Below are 21,200 nucleotides of genomic sequence, written 5' to 3'. Positions count from 1 at the left end.
AGCACCTCACAGTACTCGTATTTCTCATGTGCACCTTCCCCGTTTGACAACTGAGACAGCAGCGTGTGCTGCGGCTGAATCAGAGCTACAGTGTGCAAACTGGTTCAGGAAAGCTGCCTGGCCGCTGCCTCTCTAACTCAGTTGTTTATCCATCCCTGGCCTTCACAGAGGTTACTGTTCACCTATCTCACTTCACCTACTTCATCATCTTCAATATCCAGGATTTTTTAATTACTACTATTTTTAAATCTTTTGGGTCACTAGGTCTCTGTCAGATTCAGCTGAAACTTGGCCAATCTACACAAACACTGTGGACTGACCTATTTTCACACAAAATTGCTGACACCTCCCACCCTCAAAAACAAAAAAAAGAAGAAAACTGAATAGTGTTACAATAGACATTTCAGTACAGCTCGAGTTACCACCTACTGTTTTCACCTTACCCTTTTCATTAACTGGCTTGTGAGGTTCTGTAGTGTATTCACAGTGTATGTCTTGATAAGGTGCATAGCTTTAGAAAGGCATTGTTTAAACTTAATCAAATATACAGGATAGTCTTTAAAATTTGGCTGAAAGAGATAAAAAAATCCATTTCAAATACAAACAATAAGAGTCAAGAATTTATCAAAACTTTAAATACTATTTTACTAGCTAGAAATGCTAGTTTGTACAAACTAAAAGCAGTATTTCATAAAAATTAAACAGAATATTAAGCACATTGAGTAAAAATTTCTTAAGTTTATAAACCATCATCTTTGCTTTCTTACTGTATTTGGTAGAGAGAATATTTTATAGGAAAAAAACACCACAAAAATTGTATGAATACGTACTTTTGAAACTATTAAGATTTAACTAAGAACAATACAGAATTACTTACATGTGATGAAATATATGCAATACAATCATCAAGCTTAGCCAGCATGGGAATGAATCCTTCACTGTTCACAGAGAGTGTAGGAGAATTCAGTTTCTTTGAAAAACAAGACAAAGCATCATTGTAAGGAACCTGAGTAACTTAGTATTGGCAACAAAGTTCAAAAGATCAGTACGTTTTCATTTTCTAAGACTATGAACAGTGAAATAATACTTACGGTGTTGATGTTTTCCAGCTCATTAAAATAAGAAAGTTTCTGCTGGATGTTTTCAGCCAGGTCAACAAGTTCTGACTATTAAAAAACAATAAATAAAAGAAAATCAGCAACCTAGCAAGTAGTTTAAATATCTATTTTTATATAAATATATATATAAAACTATTCAGCCTCCCTTTCAGCTCTCGGCACACACCAGTGTTAACTAGCTCTAGATAACTTACAACTAAGTCAGTACAACAAAAGATGCAGAATACAACAGTGCTCTCTTGCTCTGTCTTACTAGAGAAAGACATACTACTCTCAATAGTCTATTTAAAAACATATAGTCTACAGGTTTGTCAGCATTCCACAGATACTACTGCATACAAGTAGCAGTGCTGTCATCAGTATTACAGAGAACTGTAGAAATCCTGTACTTCAAGACTGGAGACTTAAAAGTCCTCACTTATCCAGTCATGCTAAAAAGACACGTTCATTATATCACTGTTGGAGCAGTTCTTGAGGAGAAAGAAAATATCTAGGAAATAAGCTTGTAACATAAAAAAAAAATATTTAAAAATTCTTCTTATAATAACCAGCTCAAAATACTTCCATAAATTATTAATCTCAATCAGGTTTGCACTTGTCAGGCATCAGTTAAAAAAGTTTAGCTAGCTATCTCCTTCTTGATTAAAGTGCTTATCAACACAAAATGAACATTTTACTGCACAGTGCCTGATACCCTAGCTGCAGATGAAACACACCAAAGCAAATGGCAGGATTGTCATACTGCTCACAAGTTTTCCCAGCCTAAGAAAAAATAAACTTTTGTTTATGGTATCTTAGAAATTTCCAGTAATCCTCCCATCAAAGACTACCTGCTCTTTCAAAAGTTGTTCACAGGCCTCGTGCAGCGTTCCTGTCTTTGTGGACACAAAGAGATACTGTTTTTGCAGTGACTCCAGGTGCTGAAGGGCACTATTCACATCGTTCAAGATAGCATCACACTGCTCCTGAAAGCCAGACAAGTAATCCCGCATTTGCCTAGAAAAAGAGAATCAACAGAAGTAAAATTTCACTGTCCGTATTTGCAAATCCAGCTGCCTGCAGTGACAGTGCCACTACCCTTCTCTCTCTAGGAATAAAAGATCACTTGCATCAAGCAAGAGTGCACAATAAGCAGATGTTTCATGACCCACAGAAATAACAGAGCTACAGGGTTTGGAATAGCCACTACGGTAACTCCATTTTCCTGTCATTCCTTATAGCAAACCTACCCAGAAAGCAGCAGCATGCACCACCGCTAGTCTGGAGCACACGAACACTGTCTAAATAGACAGCACAGAGGGACTACTGCAGGCTACTTCTAGCAGTCAAATTCCACTTGCCTTGCTTCCAATAGGGGTGTTAATTTGGGTCTCTTCTATACAGTTTTCAGTTTCCATTCAGAAATTACTTTTACTCTCCTAAAGTAGCTGAAATTATCCACAGGATTCAAAACCTACTGTGCTGATGGAAAGAGGCTTAAATGAAATAGATCCAGTATCTAATGTCTCCAAGTTTGTCTAAAGCTCAGTGAAGATATAAACTCTAAATGATCACTAGACATATATCAAACATTCAGCTTGACTAAAATATAATTTAAAATTATTACTCTTGGATGTCAGCTAAAACTTCTGAGCTCTACTTTACCACATACCAAGCAGCAAGTAAAATCACAATTCTCTGTAGTCACGTGCAACCCTTTAGTTGCAAAAGGCAAAAGACAAGGCAAAGAACTTATTTTCCTCCTGTTCCTCTGGCCTCCTGCAAATAATTACATATTGGCCATCCTATAAACCATTCTGCATCCATGGCACACTTACATATCTGTGTGAGCTATTATGAACATGTCAAGTGACAAAGTACAAGGGTGTTACTCTTTTTTATATCTTTTTAGGCTCATCTGATCATGGGCTTAGTATATGCCTAAACCTCTGCTTTTAGAAAACGCCAAATCCTCAAATGTCAGAGCAAGAGAAGAAGAGACAGACCAAAGAAAAGCAGAGAAAAACAGAAGAGGAGAATACAGCAGCATCTCTTTGTGGCCAAGGGCAAGTTTGTAAAGTCTCAAAACACAAGCCAGTTTCCATAAAAGCCATCAGTGGATTTGGCTAAGCCATTCAGCTGTACTTCAGACTCTTGAAGAGTAACTGCAGAAGTCAGTGGGAAAAGGTTCTTCCAAGCCTGATGGAAAAGTCAGTTTGACAAAAATAGATGAGAATGCCAAGTCTCAAAACCAGAGTTGACCAAAGTGTCAAGGAATGCTGGGAATGCAGATACAGAATCACAGCCATAGTCACTGCTGAATCAAATGGCAAGGGCAGAAATGACAACCAGCCACACCTGCTTACACAGTCTCACCCTCAGAGGATGCCATTTCAATACTAGCAGCAGTTGAAAAGGCATACGAAAGCTCTTAGACAGCCTCTGTCTACAGTCTTAGACAGCCTCTGTCTACAGTCCTGTCCAGAAGCCAAAATTAATTTCAATCTGGCTTAATATACTGGGCAGTTCAGAACAAAATTGGAGTCCCTTTTAACTACTCTGCCACAAGGGCAATTGCCTCCAAGATGGGAGTGGGACATACTGCCTTGGAAAGCTTCAGCTGTTCCAACATATTCCCCCATTCCCTGCCAGCTGAATCCAAATGCGTGCTAACATTATATGGACAAGATGAAGTCCTTCGAGGTTTAAACTGCTTACAGTGAAAGGAACTGAGGAAGAACACATACCTATACTTGGCACCTTCATCTTGATCCATCTGTGTTTGTACCTGAGCAAACCAGGAGAAGAACTAGAAGAGATTTTATGGTGTGAACAACACAGATATCACACGCAATCAATTAAAAAAATAATCAGATCTATTAAATTAAGATGAGCTTTTGTTAAAAACAGAGCTCTTTCATAACTTAATTATTAATCAAGCAAACAAACGATAACCCCTCATTGTAGGTCCCTTCCAAATGAAATACTCTGTTCCTCCACTAAATTAAAATGGGAAAGACTGAATTTCATCTGGCTTTATTTGCACAAGAACAAGGCTGTCACATTAGAAAGAGCAGGAGGGGGGATGACATTCTTCTATATTATGACACCACCAGCTTACTGAAGGGGTGTCTTACTCTCACATAAGATTCCACTCAAAATGGGAAAAGTGTCTGTCACTTAAGAGCTAAGACTTCAATAATTTTTTCCCCCCACGTTTCTTCATGCATCTTGAAAACAGTCCAAAAAATTTAACAAACCCACCAAAAGCTACGCAAGAGACATAGAATCTCACAGAATTCTCTGAAGATTACTGCAACTTGGAGGTTATTCAGCATCACTTACCTGCTGTGCTGTTTCAATTCTTTCATCCTCCATCCCCAGTACAGCAAATCCTTTTAAGAGGACATCCTCTGTGGATTCCGGCACCGCAGCTGTCAGCGTAACAGTTAGTGACTGGGATGTCAGGCTGCACAAATCTTCAATTGGAAGCTGCTTGCAAAATCCCACAAACTTTAGTTAAAGAACTTACTGAGAATTAGTATATTCAGCTCAACTACAGTAACACAATCCAAAGCATCAACTTAAGAAAATTACAGGCATCTACTTTTGAAGAAACAAACGCAATGGACATTTTATCAATATGATAATAAACCAACAAGTACCATACCTATATATTCAGAAACACCTAACAATGTTTTTTTAAGTCAGACAATATTATACAGCATTTTATACAAGTACATGTCTGTGTAAGAACAGAAACTGAACGTACATGTACCTGACATACTGATGAGCTATACTTTAATTTCCAATTTAACTGGTTCTATACCCAGAGAACCACACTAGAAAAGTATCTGAGAACATAAGAATTCAGAACACAGACACAAAAATAAATGCCACTATTGTCTACACTACGTGGCAACACCACCAGACAGAATTGTCAGATTTTTTTGCCAGATATTCAGAGAAAATTCAAGACTTAACACTGCAAGAATTTATTCAGGAAATAGTGTTTTAAATGCTTTTTAATGAAGAAGTCAAGCTAAAAAGAAAAGAGGCTTTTTCAGAAGACAAGGAATAGCTCTGCTGAAGGGGCATTATCGGCCACAATGATTTTTTAAGCAAGAAAAATACGAAAAAAGTAACTTGAGAGAAATGGTATTTAAGTATGATTGGAGACCATTGATTAGCTTATACGGAAGAAATTAATTCAAGAAAACAAGTATCATTATATAGTCTTAATTACCCTTTTTAATTCACTTGACCAGTAAAGTACGTTTTCTTTTGCTGAGAACATCAGTAATATAAAAACAGAAAACACTACTTAACTACAAATTGGTATCTCTCTAGAAAATTACCCCATTAGTAAAATATTCATTGCCTGGTAATATCAGTCCAGGAAAGAAAGAACAATCATGAGTTCAACTATTTGAGAAAAGACAGATTGACCTATCTTGTTCAACTTCCACATATCTTTCCCGCCCAGCCTCCAAAACAGGCAGAGCCCTAGTTGGGGAACCAGAGCTTCTCTCGTGCCTGCTACTGAGGAAAAGACGAGTCCATCAGAGCCTGCTTTTTCAGAACAGCTGAGACACCACTGTCCCAATCCACATCAGGAGGAGCCAAGACCAGCTGAAGTACTCAATGTCTTGGCATCCCTGTTGTCCTGGCTGGCAAATACGGTACCTGCCTTGTTACAAAGCTGGTTTAGATCCTTAAGAACATCCCTCCAATAGCAGTACATCCTTTTACAATCATTTTGGATGCCTGCCAATATGTACTTTAGTGCAGTTGCATATAGCTTACACAAAAAAGAAACCAGGAAGCATGAGATGAAACAGGTGCATTTCAGGAAGGAATTGCTCTACCCCCTCCCCTTTGTTAATTTTGACCTTTCAGACACTTGCCGAGAACCAACTTTGTTGATTTTAGGACACTATACCTTGTGCTACGATCCTGTTCAAATACAAAACCTCTCATGAAAAGTGCAGTTAAGGAATGCAAACGTTTCATTCCCCTTCCCTTTGTTGACAATGAAGCACTCATAAATAATCACCTTGTCAGAGTTTGATATTTTATAACTGAGTGGGAGACCACGTCTTCCACGGCAATAACAAATTATTAAGCTTTTTACCCCTATTCCTGGCTTTACACAGTTCATCGAATCATCTGTAAGTCGTACCAGGAAATAACATTGGTGGCAGCAGCTATGCCTTGATCGGGATCAGATTAAGAGGATCAAAACCACGTAACTTCACGACTAAAGCTCACAATTTCAAGAGGACAAACTTTGATGAACTGAGGGAAGTAGTAAAGGGCAGGCTGAGAAAACTCCGTGGATTTTAAGAGGAAAGCTGCTACCGCTGCCCACGACCTCCCTGCAAGCCAGGGCGGGTGGGCAGCACCGCGGCATGAGGCGCCTCGGGAAGGCTGAAGGAAAAGCGAGACCCCGCGAGGGAGGCGAAAGGGGACGACGGGCTGGGGAAGCGGCTGTGGGCGCCGCGGGGAGGGGAGGGCTCGGCACTAGAACGCAAAACGCTGCTGAGCCCCCTAAAACCCGGGGGAGAGCGGCGGCCTCACAGGCCCCAGCCGGTCAGGCCGGGCCGGGCCGCCACCCCCGGCCGCCTGGCGACGTGGCACCGCGGCGGCGCCTCCCGCCCGCCCGCCCTCCGGCCCAGGCAGCGCTGCCGCCTCACCTCGGGCGGCACCGGCAGGTTCTCGGCCGCCGCCTTCAGCTCCAGCACCGAGTCCGTCTGGCGGTCGCTGAGCGGCGCGGCGGGCTGCGGGCGGCGGTCCCACAGGCTCAGGCGGTCCCGCACCTCCCTGCCCGCCGGCTCGGCGGGCGGCGGCTCCGCCATGCTGGCAGGGGCGGGGGGCGGGGGAGCGGCGGCGGAGCCGGGCCGGGCCGGGCCACGGAGGGGAGCGGGGCGGCGCTTCCGGGGGAGGCACCGCGCGCTCCGCGCCGCGTCGCGTGGCAGTAGCGTCATTGGTGGGGAGGAGAAGTGCGGCAGCGGGGGGCGGAAGGGGGCGAGCGGCAGCGGCGGGTCGCGATGGCGCCCCCTGCCGGCGGGGAGGAGCGCAGGCGGCTGCGGCAGCGCCGGGCCTGGCCACCGCGCGGCGCCCGCCTGGCTGCCCCGAGCACAGCGGGGCCCGCTCCGGGCGCTCTCGGCTGGAGAGGGGCCGGGCCGGCGGCTGACGCGGCCCCCCCGTTCTCTGGAGCCTTCTTTCCCGAGGCGGCAGAGGCAGGCAGCCCGCGGGATAACCCCGGTGACGGCACCCCGCTCCGGGCCCCCTCCGCCCACAGCCAGCCCCGCTTCTCCAGAGCAGCGGTTCTCTGTCCCAAACTCAACCGCATCAAACCATCCATGTTAATAACCAAGGCTTGCTTTTGCAGCAGTGTTTTTGGTCTAGTTCAATCTAATATGCCACCTAAAGTCCCCCTGAAACGGGCAAGTGAAGCACAGGAGCACCTGATGCCATCAGATCCTCCTTGACTCCAGTCTCACACCCCCACCTGCCGCTGAGAGGGGACGGTTGTGTCCCCCCTTGTCACTGCCCTGAGCTCTGGCACTTGCCCAGGCCCGAGGCAGGCCGGGGCAGGGAGCCATCCTTTCTCTTCCTACATGTTAGCACCAAGTGGCACTCCCTCAGGGGCCAGGCAGCCCTCTGTTTTGGCAGCATACACATCCTTGTGTCACCACCCAACTTCCTCATTACTGAACTGGTTTTCATTTTTCTGCAGCATCACCCATTAACCAGAGCTGCCTTTTCCACGCTGCCTCAGGAAGCTGCTGCAGAATTCATTCTTTACTTTGGAAATACCCTTCAGTATCTTTGGTTTGCTGTTAGTTTTTGTAAACATACGTCTTTTATCATTACACATTAAACTAAATCCTAACTAAGGTATGTCAGAATTAAAGAGCTTGAAAATAGCTTGAGGTATTCACTGCAGCAGTCACCTTCAGCTGAGACCCTGAACTCCGATTTCACTGTTTTGATGCCCTCTGTGCTTAGCAACCTGATTTCACAGCCCATTGTGTCCATCTGTCCCTCTCCAGCTTCCCCAGAGTGACTGGTGCAGTGTGCTCCCACCCTGTTACTGCAAACCAGCAGGTTCCTCATCCCCTGGGAGCTGCATAGGTCAGACTTGTGCTACCACACATTACCTCCAGTAATCCACTCTGGTTACAATAAATGTATTTCCCTACTACACAAAGCTAAACTGATTGATCTGTACCAGACCAAGCAGTTTTCATAACAGAGTAGCAAATGGCCTTGCAGTTTAAGATATACCAAAGAATAGTGAAAAACGTGGTTAAATGCATGTTATTCAGCCAGTAAGTTACAAGAACTACAGCAACTTCAGTCTGCCATTGTTAAATAACCAATAACATCACACAGTTCAATGCCAGCAACAGCTTTCCTTTGTTAATCACCTGGAAGTATTTGAAAACGCCCTCTCACCCCCCCTATTTGAAACTTAGAAACCGAAAGCAGTTCAGAGTCATTACATAATGATTTTAAAACTTTTAATAAGCTTAAAAATTGAAAATACACACTTAGTTTACATAGTGTACAAAAATATTTACAAATACTTCTATTAAAGCACAGAAACAGCTGTAAGGAAAAACACTGCACATAAGCATACCCATATACATAGAAAAACATTGTGCCTTAGTAAACAAAGTGCCTTGTGCATTTAAAAATCCATGTGCGAATTCAAAATCAGTAGTTTTAAGTGATTATAGTAATTTTGAAATTGCAATGAAATTTCAAGTGGAATGTACGATTAACAAAAAATGTTTATGAGATTAACACAATGCCACAAAAATGCAAAACTATGCACCCTGCTTTGCTACCCTCTGAACACAGAAGAACCATCGTATGACCTGCACCTCACACGTTTCCTTTCCCAGAATTCAACAGCAACATTTGTAAGAACCTCGACATAACTGTTTAGTTAATGGCCCTGAAGTTTTGACACACATTTAAGCCAAAAGGTAATACTTTAAGAAAGCTATGGTGGATTTCTGCATAAAGTGTTTACTTGCATGTAACAGCAACCCGGGCCCATTTGCTATAGGGAAGTGCTCAGTAGTTCTGGGTTTGGGTGTCTTTTTAAAGAAGTAGTCTTTACGGTAGACCTACATTTGGAGGGGTTTGGTTCTTTTCTGTGAAAAGGCACCTCTGTGACACAGCCTGAACTGTTCAGTGTAAAACTCGAACCTTTCAGATGACACATAACAGCCAGTAACCATTACAAGTAGTTCTTCCCAACAATGGAAGAAGCACAGACAGTTTCTCTGCAAGACAGGCAGATGAGCGTGGACTTGTTTGAACTTCATTCCTACTTGCAATTTACATCTGAATATGTTGAAGAATCACGCTGAAAACCAAGAACTATACATTGGAAAAAACTTCCCTCAAGCTATGCAAAACTGACAACTGTAGCAACCACACTTTCAAATGAAGCTGGATAATTCCCAGCAAATTATGCAGACATCTAAGGACTTAGAACACAGGAAAGCTCTAAAACCAGAAGCAGATTTTGTATTGCAGCAGGTATTTTGCTGAACTAAAAGCCTGCAAAGGCATCTTGTGACACTTCCAGTTAATTAGAAACTATAAACTATTACAGTCAAATGGTATATGCTTCTGAAAACAGGAAAAGCCCAGCTCCTTGGTACTACTGATCTTTCCTAACAGAAAGATTGTTCTTTGCCTCTTATTAAAACACTGTGCATCTGAGTCTCAACAACATCAAGTTGCATTGCACATCTTCACATTCAAGAACACTTAAACAGTTGACAGAAGGTATTCCACCATGTTTGGTTCAGTCTAGAAAATAGTGCACATCATCCACTGAATCTCGTGAGCAAGGCATTGCTACAGGAGCCAGTCTGCCTTGAAATCACTTCCAGGTTGTTCTCATTCACAACAGTCTTGTAATAACCTCCTCCTTTGGCCAGCATCTCAAAGAGCAGATACTCAGGGTAACTTACAAGTTGCTCTAAACTCAGTACATTAACAGAATTCAGTATATGGTTCAGCATGTCAGGAGTCCAATTTCTTCAATTGTTCATACGTCAGAAAGAACTGGAACAGCTGATTAAGGAAAAGTGTTTCCTGTTCATGCAGCGCAAAATGTCACTTCACTACTACAGGGCAGCAGCATCTGTGTGAAACTTTACTCTTCTCTTAGTCCTGTCCTATGTAATGGTGCTGGTTGACCATTTTTGTTACACAGAACAATAAAACTTGCCTCAGAGCACTCCTGTACATGAACAGCTTTAAGGCTGGTGATGCCAACTGTTTTCCCATCCTTGTTCCTCAGGATCTTAAACACAGGACTAGGGAAGCAGGAGTGTATTATGAAAGCCCTTAGAGACTTTACTCACTTAGCTTTGATAAGCTAAAGTAGGTTTGCTCATGGTAAAAAAAACATTACTACCAAACCACTTCCCAGAGTTCCGATCAACTGGCTCTGGAAACACAAACCCTTAGTGTGAGACTAAGATAAATACAAAAAGATTTCATGGCTAACTGCTAACAGTCTCCCCAGTTCTAGAAATTGCCCCTATTTCTAACTTATCTGGTCAATTTTATTTAAAATTAAGCTCCAAACTAAGGAAATGGACAGGTATGAAATTGGAGGAAAAGAAAAATGTTTTGCAATATCACCTTCTAATATTCACTCTGTGAATCACAAATTCAATCTGACCAGCAGCAGTTGCCTAAGAGAATGGGCAACTACACAATGTTCCATTCATAAAAAGGGAATATTTGTGCTGACATGACACTTTCCACAGACCACTCCATGAAACTCTGTCAATACTTGCTGTTGTATGGCTAGCTTAATAGTTTTGCCCACCTTTGAAAAAGGATACAATGATATTCCAAGGACCAAGTCTTAACCAGTTTGGCCAAAACCCTTTATATAGAGCAAAAAAGCCTTCATTCTTCCATGTCTGGAATAAAACACATCAAGAACACACTTCTGTAATTCTTTATTAGAGAAAAATCTAAATAGCATCTCAGCTAACAAGATTTTATACCACTGAAGGGGATTGCTTAGTGCTGTAACCTTGATTTAAATATACTGTATGATGGGACAAGGAAACATTGCACTAGATAAAGCCAAGATTAGTAATGCCTGCAACATTACCTGGCAGGTAAAGATGCAGTCCATGTCATTTAGTACCCACCCCAGATTCATCCAAATTGCATTCCCAGACTTGTTTTTTCAAAAACTTTGCAGAGTGCTGCATGTAAACCTGCAGCTCATGTTAGGCACCCACCTTGAAAGTACAGTCCCTTTGAGCATAAAGGCAAAAAAGCATATCCAAGTTACTTAGATTAATTTATAGGGAAACTTAGAACAATTTCAAGTTCTACACCCAAATCATTGCTTGATGGCACCAGTTTCTACTTATGTTGATATGTGAACTACTTACTTGTAACAAGCAATCCAAAGTACCCTTGTAGTTTGAGTGTCCTCCATGTTGTTGGCTTCTCTGATTCATCATGCGTGTTCTCACAACATCAATCGGGTTGGAGGCAAGGGCTCCAGCTAACCCACAAGTAAAACTTGAGCTAATAAAAGAAAGGTTTAATGAAAATTAATCTACCACATTTAAAGATGCACAGGAATTCCCCCTCCCCAGAAAACATGTAGTAATAATGAGTGCTTAGTGCTTTTAATTAAAAATTACATCAGCTAATAGATGTGAAAAATTATTTTTCATTTACTATAAAGCATCTTTTTAAAGATTTGACATACAGCCCTTGTATACAGTTTCTGTATACTTGAACAGCTGTTTGTACCCCTGAGAATAGCAAATATTTGACTGGAACTTTCCTCTAACCTCAGTTTACAAAACTGAAGGATTCAGACCATCCACAAAACAAAATTCCATATTCAAAAGAAAGTTAAATCTAAATCCTAAATAAAATTCACTTCCGTGCTATGTGCTACCATTGAGATGCTACTGTATTAAAAATTATAAACACATCAGAAATATATTTACATCTAGACTGATGACAGGGGGAAAAAAAAAAAAATCAAAAGATTCATCCCTCATAATGAGACCTAACCATGATGAGCTATGTAGACAGTTAGTGATACAAACTTACAGGAAGTGAGTATATACTGTATCTCCCATAAATCCAGACATAATTATGTGCTTCTTGGTAAGGTCATACACTGGCAGTTCCACTCCAACAACAATAGCAGCTCTCTGTGCTGTCAATGATACCCCCTGTCAAAAGAATTTTAAATTTCAACTATATTCTTTAACTTCTGTGAACCATTAGAAAAGTCTATCTTTTATAATACAAAGCAACACACCATGAATGTATTAAGAACATTTTGAATTCAAATAAAGCTAATTAGTACAAGTCTTAGATGTATGTGCTTCAGAAGTGCAAATTCAAATTAACAGATAAATCACTTTTTCATGCTGAACAGCAATTTCAGTTCCTTTGTGCTACTCCATCTTTGCTTAACATCCAAATTCTTACATCAACAGTCAGCTAAGACCTCAACAACCAGGTGATACTGGCTCCCCTCGCTGCTAACTGAAAAACTGACAAAGTAAGGAAGATGAACAGAAAAATGGAGATCAAGAAACTTTGCAGAGAAAAGCATGCTAATATAAAAACATTTCTATTTTCCAGCCATTTTAGAACAGCTGTCCATTCTTGGTCTTCAGTTGTTATACAGTCACTGACTGTAAGTGGCATAAGAGACAACCTACAAGTCTGAGTACAAGAATTCCTGAGCTAGAGGAGATGTTCATTAGCACCTTGACATCCAAATGTTCTTTAGTACACATTTTAAAAAAAGAGCAGAGCGCACAGACTACAAGGTGTCTTGAAAAGGGTTGTCGAACTGGTCATAGACCAGTTACCCTAATTTAAGCCTCCATTTGTCTCCTTTTTTTTAAGAAGCAGCCAATCCTTGAACACAAGATTGCCAGAATGAACCAAGACACCAGCAGTGAAGTAGTCACAACAAGCTACATACATATTAGGTACCGACCTCTCCATATTTTGGCTGAGAATACTGTGAAAGTACATGAAATACAGCTAAGCAAGAAAGTGTACTTAAAGTGTAGGATATAGTTCAAAAACACTTGCCTTCCATAATCCCTTAGTGCCTTCCTTTTGGTAGATCTGTATGAAGTTTCCCATCATTCCTCCTTGAATCACACTACCTTGGGCTTGCATTCTGATCTGAGATTCATTTGAAGACCAAGTTAGAAAATAATTTTCAAACATACAACCCGTAATAGTTTAATACAGCTTTATTAACATTTTAAGTTACAATCTTTTAAGTAAAGTCAACTTCTTTTGAATAGAAATTAACAGCTGACATTATCATAACCATGATGCAATCGTTTGAAGTGCCTTAACTATCCAAATGCAGCTGCCAATTTTGAACGAGTACGTGGTGTAGTTCTTAACTGCATTAAGTCACTTCTATTTCTGTATTTATACACTACTCCATTTAGATTAGACTGACAGATGGGTTCTGCAGGATGTCCTTGACAGCATTTTTACAGGAACGTGTTAAAATGAAAGGTTAAAAAGATTAAGGGTTCAGCTAGTGACAACCATGGTCTTGTGGATTGCTAAGAATGTCCTCAGGAACCTGCATGGTAACTACCAAATACAAGTTTGGTGACGAGCAAGTTGGTACATGGGCATGATTTTGAGAAATAACTAATTGAAGCCACACTTGAAATAGAAGCTTATGTTTGAAATGCCTCTACATAATCACACTAGCCCTATGAAGGATTAAGTTTCTAGTAGTTTTAGAAAAACAGAATGAGTTTTTTTGAATTTTTCATTACAGACAGACATGTAAGTCACCTGCTATGCTACAGTTTTGTAAGTTAAATACCATCAACCCTTTTAAGTAACTGGAAAAGAGGTCACTGACTATCATTAAGCTAACAGCTTCTTATATGGATCCAACTACCTCCCCAGCCATCAGTTTCCTGTTGCATACTTCCAAATAATTAGTATGGACCAGAAGAAGGTTCCAATAATCCAGGATGTTACCGATTTTTACAACTTAAAAACTGAGAATAAATAGGGCTACAAAACAACAAATCCTATAAAATCAGGAGATTTCGCATTTCCTCGGGAAATGTCCTTAGGACAAAAACTAAGGGCAAACTCTACATAATTACCTTTAAGACATCAGTAGGGTTGGCAATAGATGATGAGATTACTCCCGAAAGAATGCCACACAGAACATTTATCATCAGGGTTTCATCTATTCCATAAACAAAGAAAAAGAGTTTAGCTGCAGATTTACAAAGCTTAAGATGCATAAGGGCAGGATGATGCCAGCCCTCCTTTAACCAGAGAAAGTGCCAATTACAGAAGCCTTAAAAACTGCTCTGACAAGTCTTCCTTGCTGACTCGCTTTATTGTAATTGGTACAAGGAATGTCTTCTCAGTAGACTTGTTCAAACCGCTACAGTAAGATACCAAATGGAAACAGCTAGCTTCAAGCAAAACAGTCCACAATTAAATTGAAAAAAACCCACTCACCTTCTGGATGCTCAACAAACATTCTTTTGAAGCTCTGGTAAGTGCCTATTTTTATAGTTCCATATGAAGCTTGCCGTAGCATTGCAGGTGCAATCCTGTAAAAATAGGCAGTGATAATATGTATGCTCAAAATTGCAAAAGATTGATTAGCAAATACTTTTTAGAGCAGGAGAGACTGGACACAAGATAATGTACCAGAGAAAGATTTGTTCATTTAAATCAACAATTTAAACGCACTACAGACAAAACAAGGGTTTGTGGTTCTTTTTGTTTGGGTTCTTTTTTTAAATAAAGCCTGCAAGAACAGGAACAAACTGTGGAAGGATTAGTATTACAGCATACCTCAGTTTGTGATCTATAAAATAACTGGCCAGCTTGTCTGAAATGTAATCTGCAGATTACATCTCTTCCCACCATCTTTCATGTTTAAAAAAAACCCAGTATGACCATTTATACACAAAGGTTAATTCAGTGTTTCTTCTGAGAGATGGAACAGCCATAGTAGCATTGCATAGAATAACTTATGCTTAGCCATTTATTTTTTTCTGCAGGTGTTTGTTTGGGTTTTTTTAATATGAAATGCTATTACACAGTGCAAGCATTGAAGCAATCTAAACTTGGGCATTCAACTTCCAGGTTAATTGAGGCTAACCAAATACCTTGTAAATCTGAAACTCAAGAATTCACACATATATTGGGCTTATACTTATCAATATACTGTTCATAAACCATTACTGCAAGTCAGTTAATTTTACCCAGAGTATAGGGCTTTCAATCCTTCTTCTCTGCATATTCTGACTAGTGCATGCACCATTCCACGGTAGCGGATCTCTTTATATTTGGCATCATTAACTTGACCTTGAACCTGCAGACGTGTTTTGGTCAGATCAATGGGGAAAGTACCTTAAAAAAAAAAATTCAGAGAGAAAAATCTATCAAGTACTTACCTAACCAAAGACAACAAAGAACATGATAAAAGAAACAGAAGCCTTTATTCTATACTAAAATATAAAAAAATACTCCCAGGGGAAAGAAATCTCTTACCAAGACTTTCTTTAAGCAAGTGGTTCATTTTATGTCACCTTGTTTCTTCTAAAGCTTGTCAGAGGTCCTACCTACTTCTTCCTATGTTTACATTTTGCATTCACTGTTTTCAGGCAACATGGTATGTCTGGCTGTAAACAGCCACACTGAAGAGGACTGTGCAATCACACTCAAGTACAGAGTTTGTGTGTGTATTCTACCAACATCTTTGAAAAGCATTTCACTGAAGGCAAAGAAATACAAATTTCATAGGACAAGTTATACAGATTCTAGCCTAGAACCTAAAAGAGCAATAGCAGTAGTACCCATTTCTGTTACTGCTTTCCTACAGCCTACTGCTATGTCAAGTTCTCCATCCCCCCTTTATGAAAAGGTTTAGAAAGCATATGCCTCCAGAGCTTATTTTTAGGAATGGGACCACCTCAACATTCAATATTCACCTAAAGGGCTAACAGGAGTCAGGATTAGCTACTTCTGTTCTAACAAGGTTTACCAGACAAGCAAGGCTGTTATGAATTGCTTGTCTTCCTCACAAAGCTTTTAGCATTATTGGCCACATTCAGTCAAGTAAGCAAGGTTTCAAACTGAAGTTTAATAAGAGAAGGTAGAAAAGGAAAGTTTTAAGTGTAATTTTATACTACATCTATTTTATTAGACAGACTTCACATGGAAGCCAAACACACGTCAGACTCTGTTCTGCTACTGCGAAAAAAACAGATTTCCTTTGTTTTCATGTACGTGCATTTCAGGTAAGACTTTAAAAGGATGTTGGTATTTTAAGTTTGTCTTTAGAATAGGCACATCAGATGCACTGGCTCACTCTAGCACTTACTCTGTGTTGGACACTAACTCAATTCAAATGTTCAAATCTAAACAGCCACTCACATTCAAGAAAAGGGAATTTAAACTGCAACATAGCTACTCAGAAAAGCTAAGAGAAAAATTTTACAAGTTAAGAGCTTGTCTACTCTAGCAAAACAAGAGCTGTGTATACTTACGACCACTGTCTAGGAACAGATCAACAAACACCAAATAACAGAATCCAAAGGCAAAGTTTTTATACAAACAAGACTCATATGGGGCATGAGTTTACAGACAGAAGTGTTCTGACATTGTAACAAAGATCTGAGCAACTCTTCAGTCAGCCTTAAAGAACAAAACTATGCTGTAGACCACCATATACTACTGTGTCACTGATAGCATGGAACCAAGCTTGCTTTAAAAGAGACTATCTGATCAAAGGAAATAATGTAAACAGTTAAAGGAAAAACTTACCACATTCTGCAGTGATTGATGCTAAACCTCCATAAATAAAGGGCTTCCAGTTTAGCGCTGACATTATTGATTCTTCTTTCTGTGAAATAAGACAATGATTTAATGCTTCTGTAAGTACATCTGTTATATAAATATATATGCTAACATTTAATAAAACTTTGTTGCTTGTCCATTTAAGATGGACCTTCCAAACATACAAAGGGTAAGAACATTTAATACCATTGACAGTCAGATGTCAGTAATACTGCACAAAGGCACCTGGGTTCAAATCAACGTCTCTACTATGTATTTTGGCCACCACTATCCTCACCATGAAAAATAAAAGCAGTTTGTCTCCCAGACATGACCTTAAGGAGCACTGCAGTGAATAACCTCCAAGGACTCTCACCAAGCTGAATTAGTTTGACTACATCTTGCAATTAAATGGAACATTAAGACAGTCATTACCAAACTCCTGTCCCTTTTTTTTTCCTGGTATCAACTTTACATGAGCCAGTACACTTGGACAGAAGATAGAGGCACATACAACATTTGCCTCCATTAAGGCCTATTTCTGCTACCAGTGTTCACAATATTAATTCCGGTAAATGTTATATGAAGAGAGTTGTAATCAGGTGCATTAGGCCTTTTACAGTAAAAAAGGCTGCTCTAACACAGTAGTCACTTGAGTGAATTTTACAAAGTGACCACAAATCACAATTAACTATGACGTATGCTTTACAAAATGCTAAAGTAATCCAATTATCTTAGAAAAGAGATAAGAACTGCAAAACCAGACTAGTCCAGCCCATACAAGATTGCCCTTCCCAAAACCAAGTAGATCTCTTCACAGCTTATCGTTCCTCTTCCTCATAACATAAATACCTTCCATTCCCCATTTTCTGCAATATCCTCCTAAACACTGGATTCTACAGTTATATTTTTGCCAGTTAATTTTGTGGAATAATTGTACTTGAAACCATTTCCCTTGGTACTTCCATTCCCTGTTACTTTGTTTATTCACCTGTACTCTTCAGATGGAAAATAATTGCAAATACACCAGTTACTTAGCTCCGCCTTTTGTAAAGATGAACCTTCTTTGGTCACTTCCTCTAGAAGTGTCAATAATTCAGTGCCCAAGTGAAGTTAATAGAAATTGCAGACACTGAGCACACCTGAATAGTTACTGCAGCCCTGGTTTTCCTTTTGTCATATTTACTTCATGAGTTACCCGGGTCTTCAGACTTCTGACACTCAATACAATTTAAAAAAAAAGAAAAACAACCAACATAGGAGCTCAAAGCACAGACTTTCAAATACTCAACAACCAAGCCCACAGAAATCCATCTTACCATTTAGGCCACTGCAGACAACACCACTGATGTAAAAAACCACAAAGAAAAGGCAAATAAGGGCACCCACTATATTGCCAAAAGCAGTGCAGTACGAAGATAGGAGCCCTGGCCATAGACTATGCCAACTTTTCAATATGAAAGCAGCAGAGCTACATGGGTATAACACTGTGCCAGAAGCAGGACACTTCCAGCTCCAAGTTCCTCATAGTCCTGTCCTGCCACGATTAATGGCAGATCATTTAATTAACGGAGACAAAGACAAGCTCAGTTTCCCCACTATCATCAACATACATAATCTTTGCTTTTGAGAAACTTACCAAAATTGAAAATACAGTTAACTTTTTTCCACTCAACACATTAAAACAAATTTTCATCTATCACAAATACTATAACACTGAAAAAACTAAAATACAACTGTACTTTGGCTTGTATTTCACTCTGCTTAGGCAATGAAGGCTACTCAGTTTTTCTGTGTAATTCTGGGGCACTGACACAATGTAGAAGTATGCAAGCGCAGCCAAATAAAGTTTTCAATTTGTACACAGATTTACTAATATTAGCTGAAGTTTTATGTACAGGATTACCCTAATGCAGATAATTTTATAGCACACTTCCTTTGACATATCCCAAGGTGAAGGCCTTACATCGCACTGGCAAGGTTTGTACCTCTGAAAGGCTTACTAGTCTCCTCTCCTGCTGTTTAGGCCAAACTAACCATCTGAGTCTTTCCACTTATTTCTACCTTGCATCCCTCCTTCTAGCTTTCCATACTTACAGGAAGAAATTAAAGCAGAGTGGCAGAGCTTATCTCAAAAAAACCAAAAAAACCCCACAAACAAATCCAAAAAAAACACCATCAAGCAACTCTGCCCTTTCACCTCAGCTGTACCATTTTCCAAATTCTTGTTTTGCTTCTTACTCAGAAGTTCTTCCCTACACTAATAGAAAACAGTAAGCATCTCCTTAGAAGCATTCCATTGGCAATTGGGAAACTACTTAAAAACTAAGTTCAGCCCTCATTATAGAATAAATAGAGGTCTCCAATTTTACTAGAAACAAATCATCCTTATCAAATATACATTGTTGTTCCCTGACCATCAGTAAGATCACAGAGGTGATACTACCGCTAAAGGACACTAGGTGAGGTTAATACAGCAATTCATTCACACACTCTTTGCAAGAGTCAGAAGCCAGTGTGATTGCTTTTAATTGGCAGTGTGACTGAAATAATGTGTCACTTGAAACAAATACTTAGATATTTCCCTGTTAGAGAACAGACTTTAAAAGTCACATAGAACGGTTTGGGTTGGAAGGAACCTTAAAGATCATCTAGTTCCAACCCCCCTGCCATGGGCAGGGACACCTTCCACTAGACCAGGTTGCTCAAAGCCCCGTCCAACCTGGCCTTGAACACTGCCAGGGAGGGGGCAGCCACAGCTTCTCTGGGCAACCTGTGCCAGTGTGTCACCACCCTCACAGTAAAGAATTTCTTCCCAATATCTAATCTAAATCTAACCTCTTTCAGTTTAAAACCGTCACCCCTCATCCTATCATTATACTACCTGATAAAGAGTCCCTCCCCATCTTTCCTGTAGGCCCCCTTTAAGTACTGAAATGCTGCAATAAGGTCTCTCTGGAGCCTTCTCTTCTCCAGGCTGAACAACCCCAACTCTCTCTGCCTGTGCTCATACGGGAGGTGCTCCAGCCCCTGATCATCTTTGTGGCCTCCTCTGGACCCACTTGAGCAAGTCCATATCAAATTTTGTATTGGTTAACAATATTGCTAGTATACTAAGCACACAGTATACTCCAGTTTACAGTAGGTTTCGCTGTTTAAAATGGATTTGACCCTTGAATGTTACAGAAGGCTTATGCTAAATGAGTTACTAGCCCTAGAAAGTTATTCCCTGTAATATAAGCATGCACATATAAGATAGTTATCTAAGCAATACTAACTACATGGATACTGCAGATACACAGCTCAGACTATATATTCAAGCAGTGAAGCATCATCATAAAGTAATAAAATCAGAGCTAAAGCTAACAAGCTTCGTGGCAAGTTCTTGGAAAATACCAGTTGCCTTTCAAGTACGGAAGCCAGTGAAGGCCCCCTCCGCAACTGAAGGGATTCCCTGCAGCAGCCCCTCCCTGAGCAGCACGGACAGTCTGCTTAAACAGCTGGAGCAAGGACACACCAACACCTGTTAAGGGGCAAAGGGAGGCAGCAACTACTGCGCCGACCAGCTCCCTTTCAGCGACAAAACGAAGCACGGCTCCCTCCGGCTTCGCCTTGAGACGAAGAGCATCAGGAGGAAAAAACAATGAAGAGAAGGAAGAGGCGCGTCCCTGCTCGGGAGTGGAGGGCTCTGGAGGGTGCCGAGCAAAGCTCAGCAAACCCCCACCCTCTTCAGAGCTAGCACTCGGTGAAGCTCACGGAGAAATACCTGCACCGGCCGGCGAGGAGAAAGGCGACCTCCCACCCCCCACCCGACCTGAGGGACCAGCAGCTACCGCCTCCCCACTCACCGCCGAGGCCTCCTCCACCCCCGCGTCCCGCCGAGCCAGCCACCAGCCCGCCGCCGCCCCGCCGGTTATAAAGCCCTGCCCAGCTCCCCTCAGCCGGGGCGGCCGATAGGGAGTGCGGGGCCCCGCCTCGCCCCCTCCCCGGTGCTGGGCGGGGGGAAGGCGGGCTCGCCTGAGGGGACGGCCGGAGAGGCCTGGGCGCTGTGTGTGTGGAAGGGGAGGGGGGGGTTAAAGGGCCCGCGGTCCATGTGGGGAGGTTTGGGCTGAGGGGGATGCTGAGCCGGCTTGTAATAAACCTGGGAAAAAATTAACCGCCCTGCCCTTCCAATCAGAAGCTTGCCGTCGCCGCTGGCCTCGGGACACT

At 41.2% G+C, this 21,200-nt stretch overlaps 2 protein-coding genes across 4 annotated transcripts in view; both read right to left on the bottom strand.

Moving 5' to 3' along the window:
• The window catches only part of COG3 (component of oligomeric golgi complex 3), a 32,827-nt gene extending 25,811 nt beyond the window's left edge, over positions 1-7,016 (bottom strand). The window contains exons 1-7 of one of the 3 annotated variants that reach the window (XR_012627651.1): positions 6,794-7,016; positions 4,443-4,589; positions 3,845-3,906; positions 1,949-2,114; positions 1,092-1,166; positions 878-970; positions 444-569 (exon numbers count right to left, since the gene is read on the bottom strand). Coding sequence is in view for 1 of the 3 variants with exons in the window: in XM_074859634.1 (XP_074715735.1) it covers positions 444-569; positions 878-970; positions 1,092-1,166; positions 1,949-2,114; positions 3,845-3,906; positions 4,443-4,589; positions 6,794-6,955 (831 nt within the window). In the remaining 2 variants the exon portion in view is untranslated. The remainder of the gene's footprint in view (positions 1-443; positions 570-877; positions 971-1,091; positions 1,167-1,948; positions 2,115-3,844; positions 3,907-4,442; positions 4,590-6,793) is intronic. The other 2 variants (XR_012627650.1, XM_074859634.1) reach the window with 2 other exon arrangements.
• A 1,593-nt stretch (positions 7,017-8,609) lies between these two features.
• On the bottom strand, positions 8,610-20,928 carry SLC25A30 (solute carrier family 25 member 30). Its single transcript, XM_074859633.1, has 10 exons — positions 20,840-20,928; positions 16,980-17,058; positions 15,416-15,563; positions 14,661-14,755; positions 14,294-14,379; positions 13,236-13,331; positions 12,231-12,355; positions 11,552-11,690; positions 10,985-11,065; positions 8,610-10,193 (listed from the first exon to the last, which is right to left on the bottom strand). The coding sequence occupies exons 2-10, from the start codon at positions 17,041-17,043 to the stop codon at positions 10,152-10,154; spliced, it is 876 nt and encodes a 291-aa protein (XP_074715734.1). The 5' UTR covers positions 17,044-17,058; positions 20,840-20,928; the 3' UTR covers positions 8,610-10,151.
• Positions 20,929-21,200: the final 272 nt, after the last annotated feature.

The sequence above is a fragment of the Strix uralensis genome, chromosome 2, assembly GCF_047716275.1.
Source record: "Strix uralensis isolate ZFMK-TIS-50842 chromosome 2, bStrUra1, whole genome shotgun sequence".
NCBI lineage: Eukaryota > Metazoa > Chordata > Aves > Strigiformes > Strigidae > Strix > Strix uralensis.
Note: the sequence above shows the minus strand (reverse complement) of the source record. Positions and strands in the feature narration are given on the sequence as shown.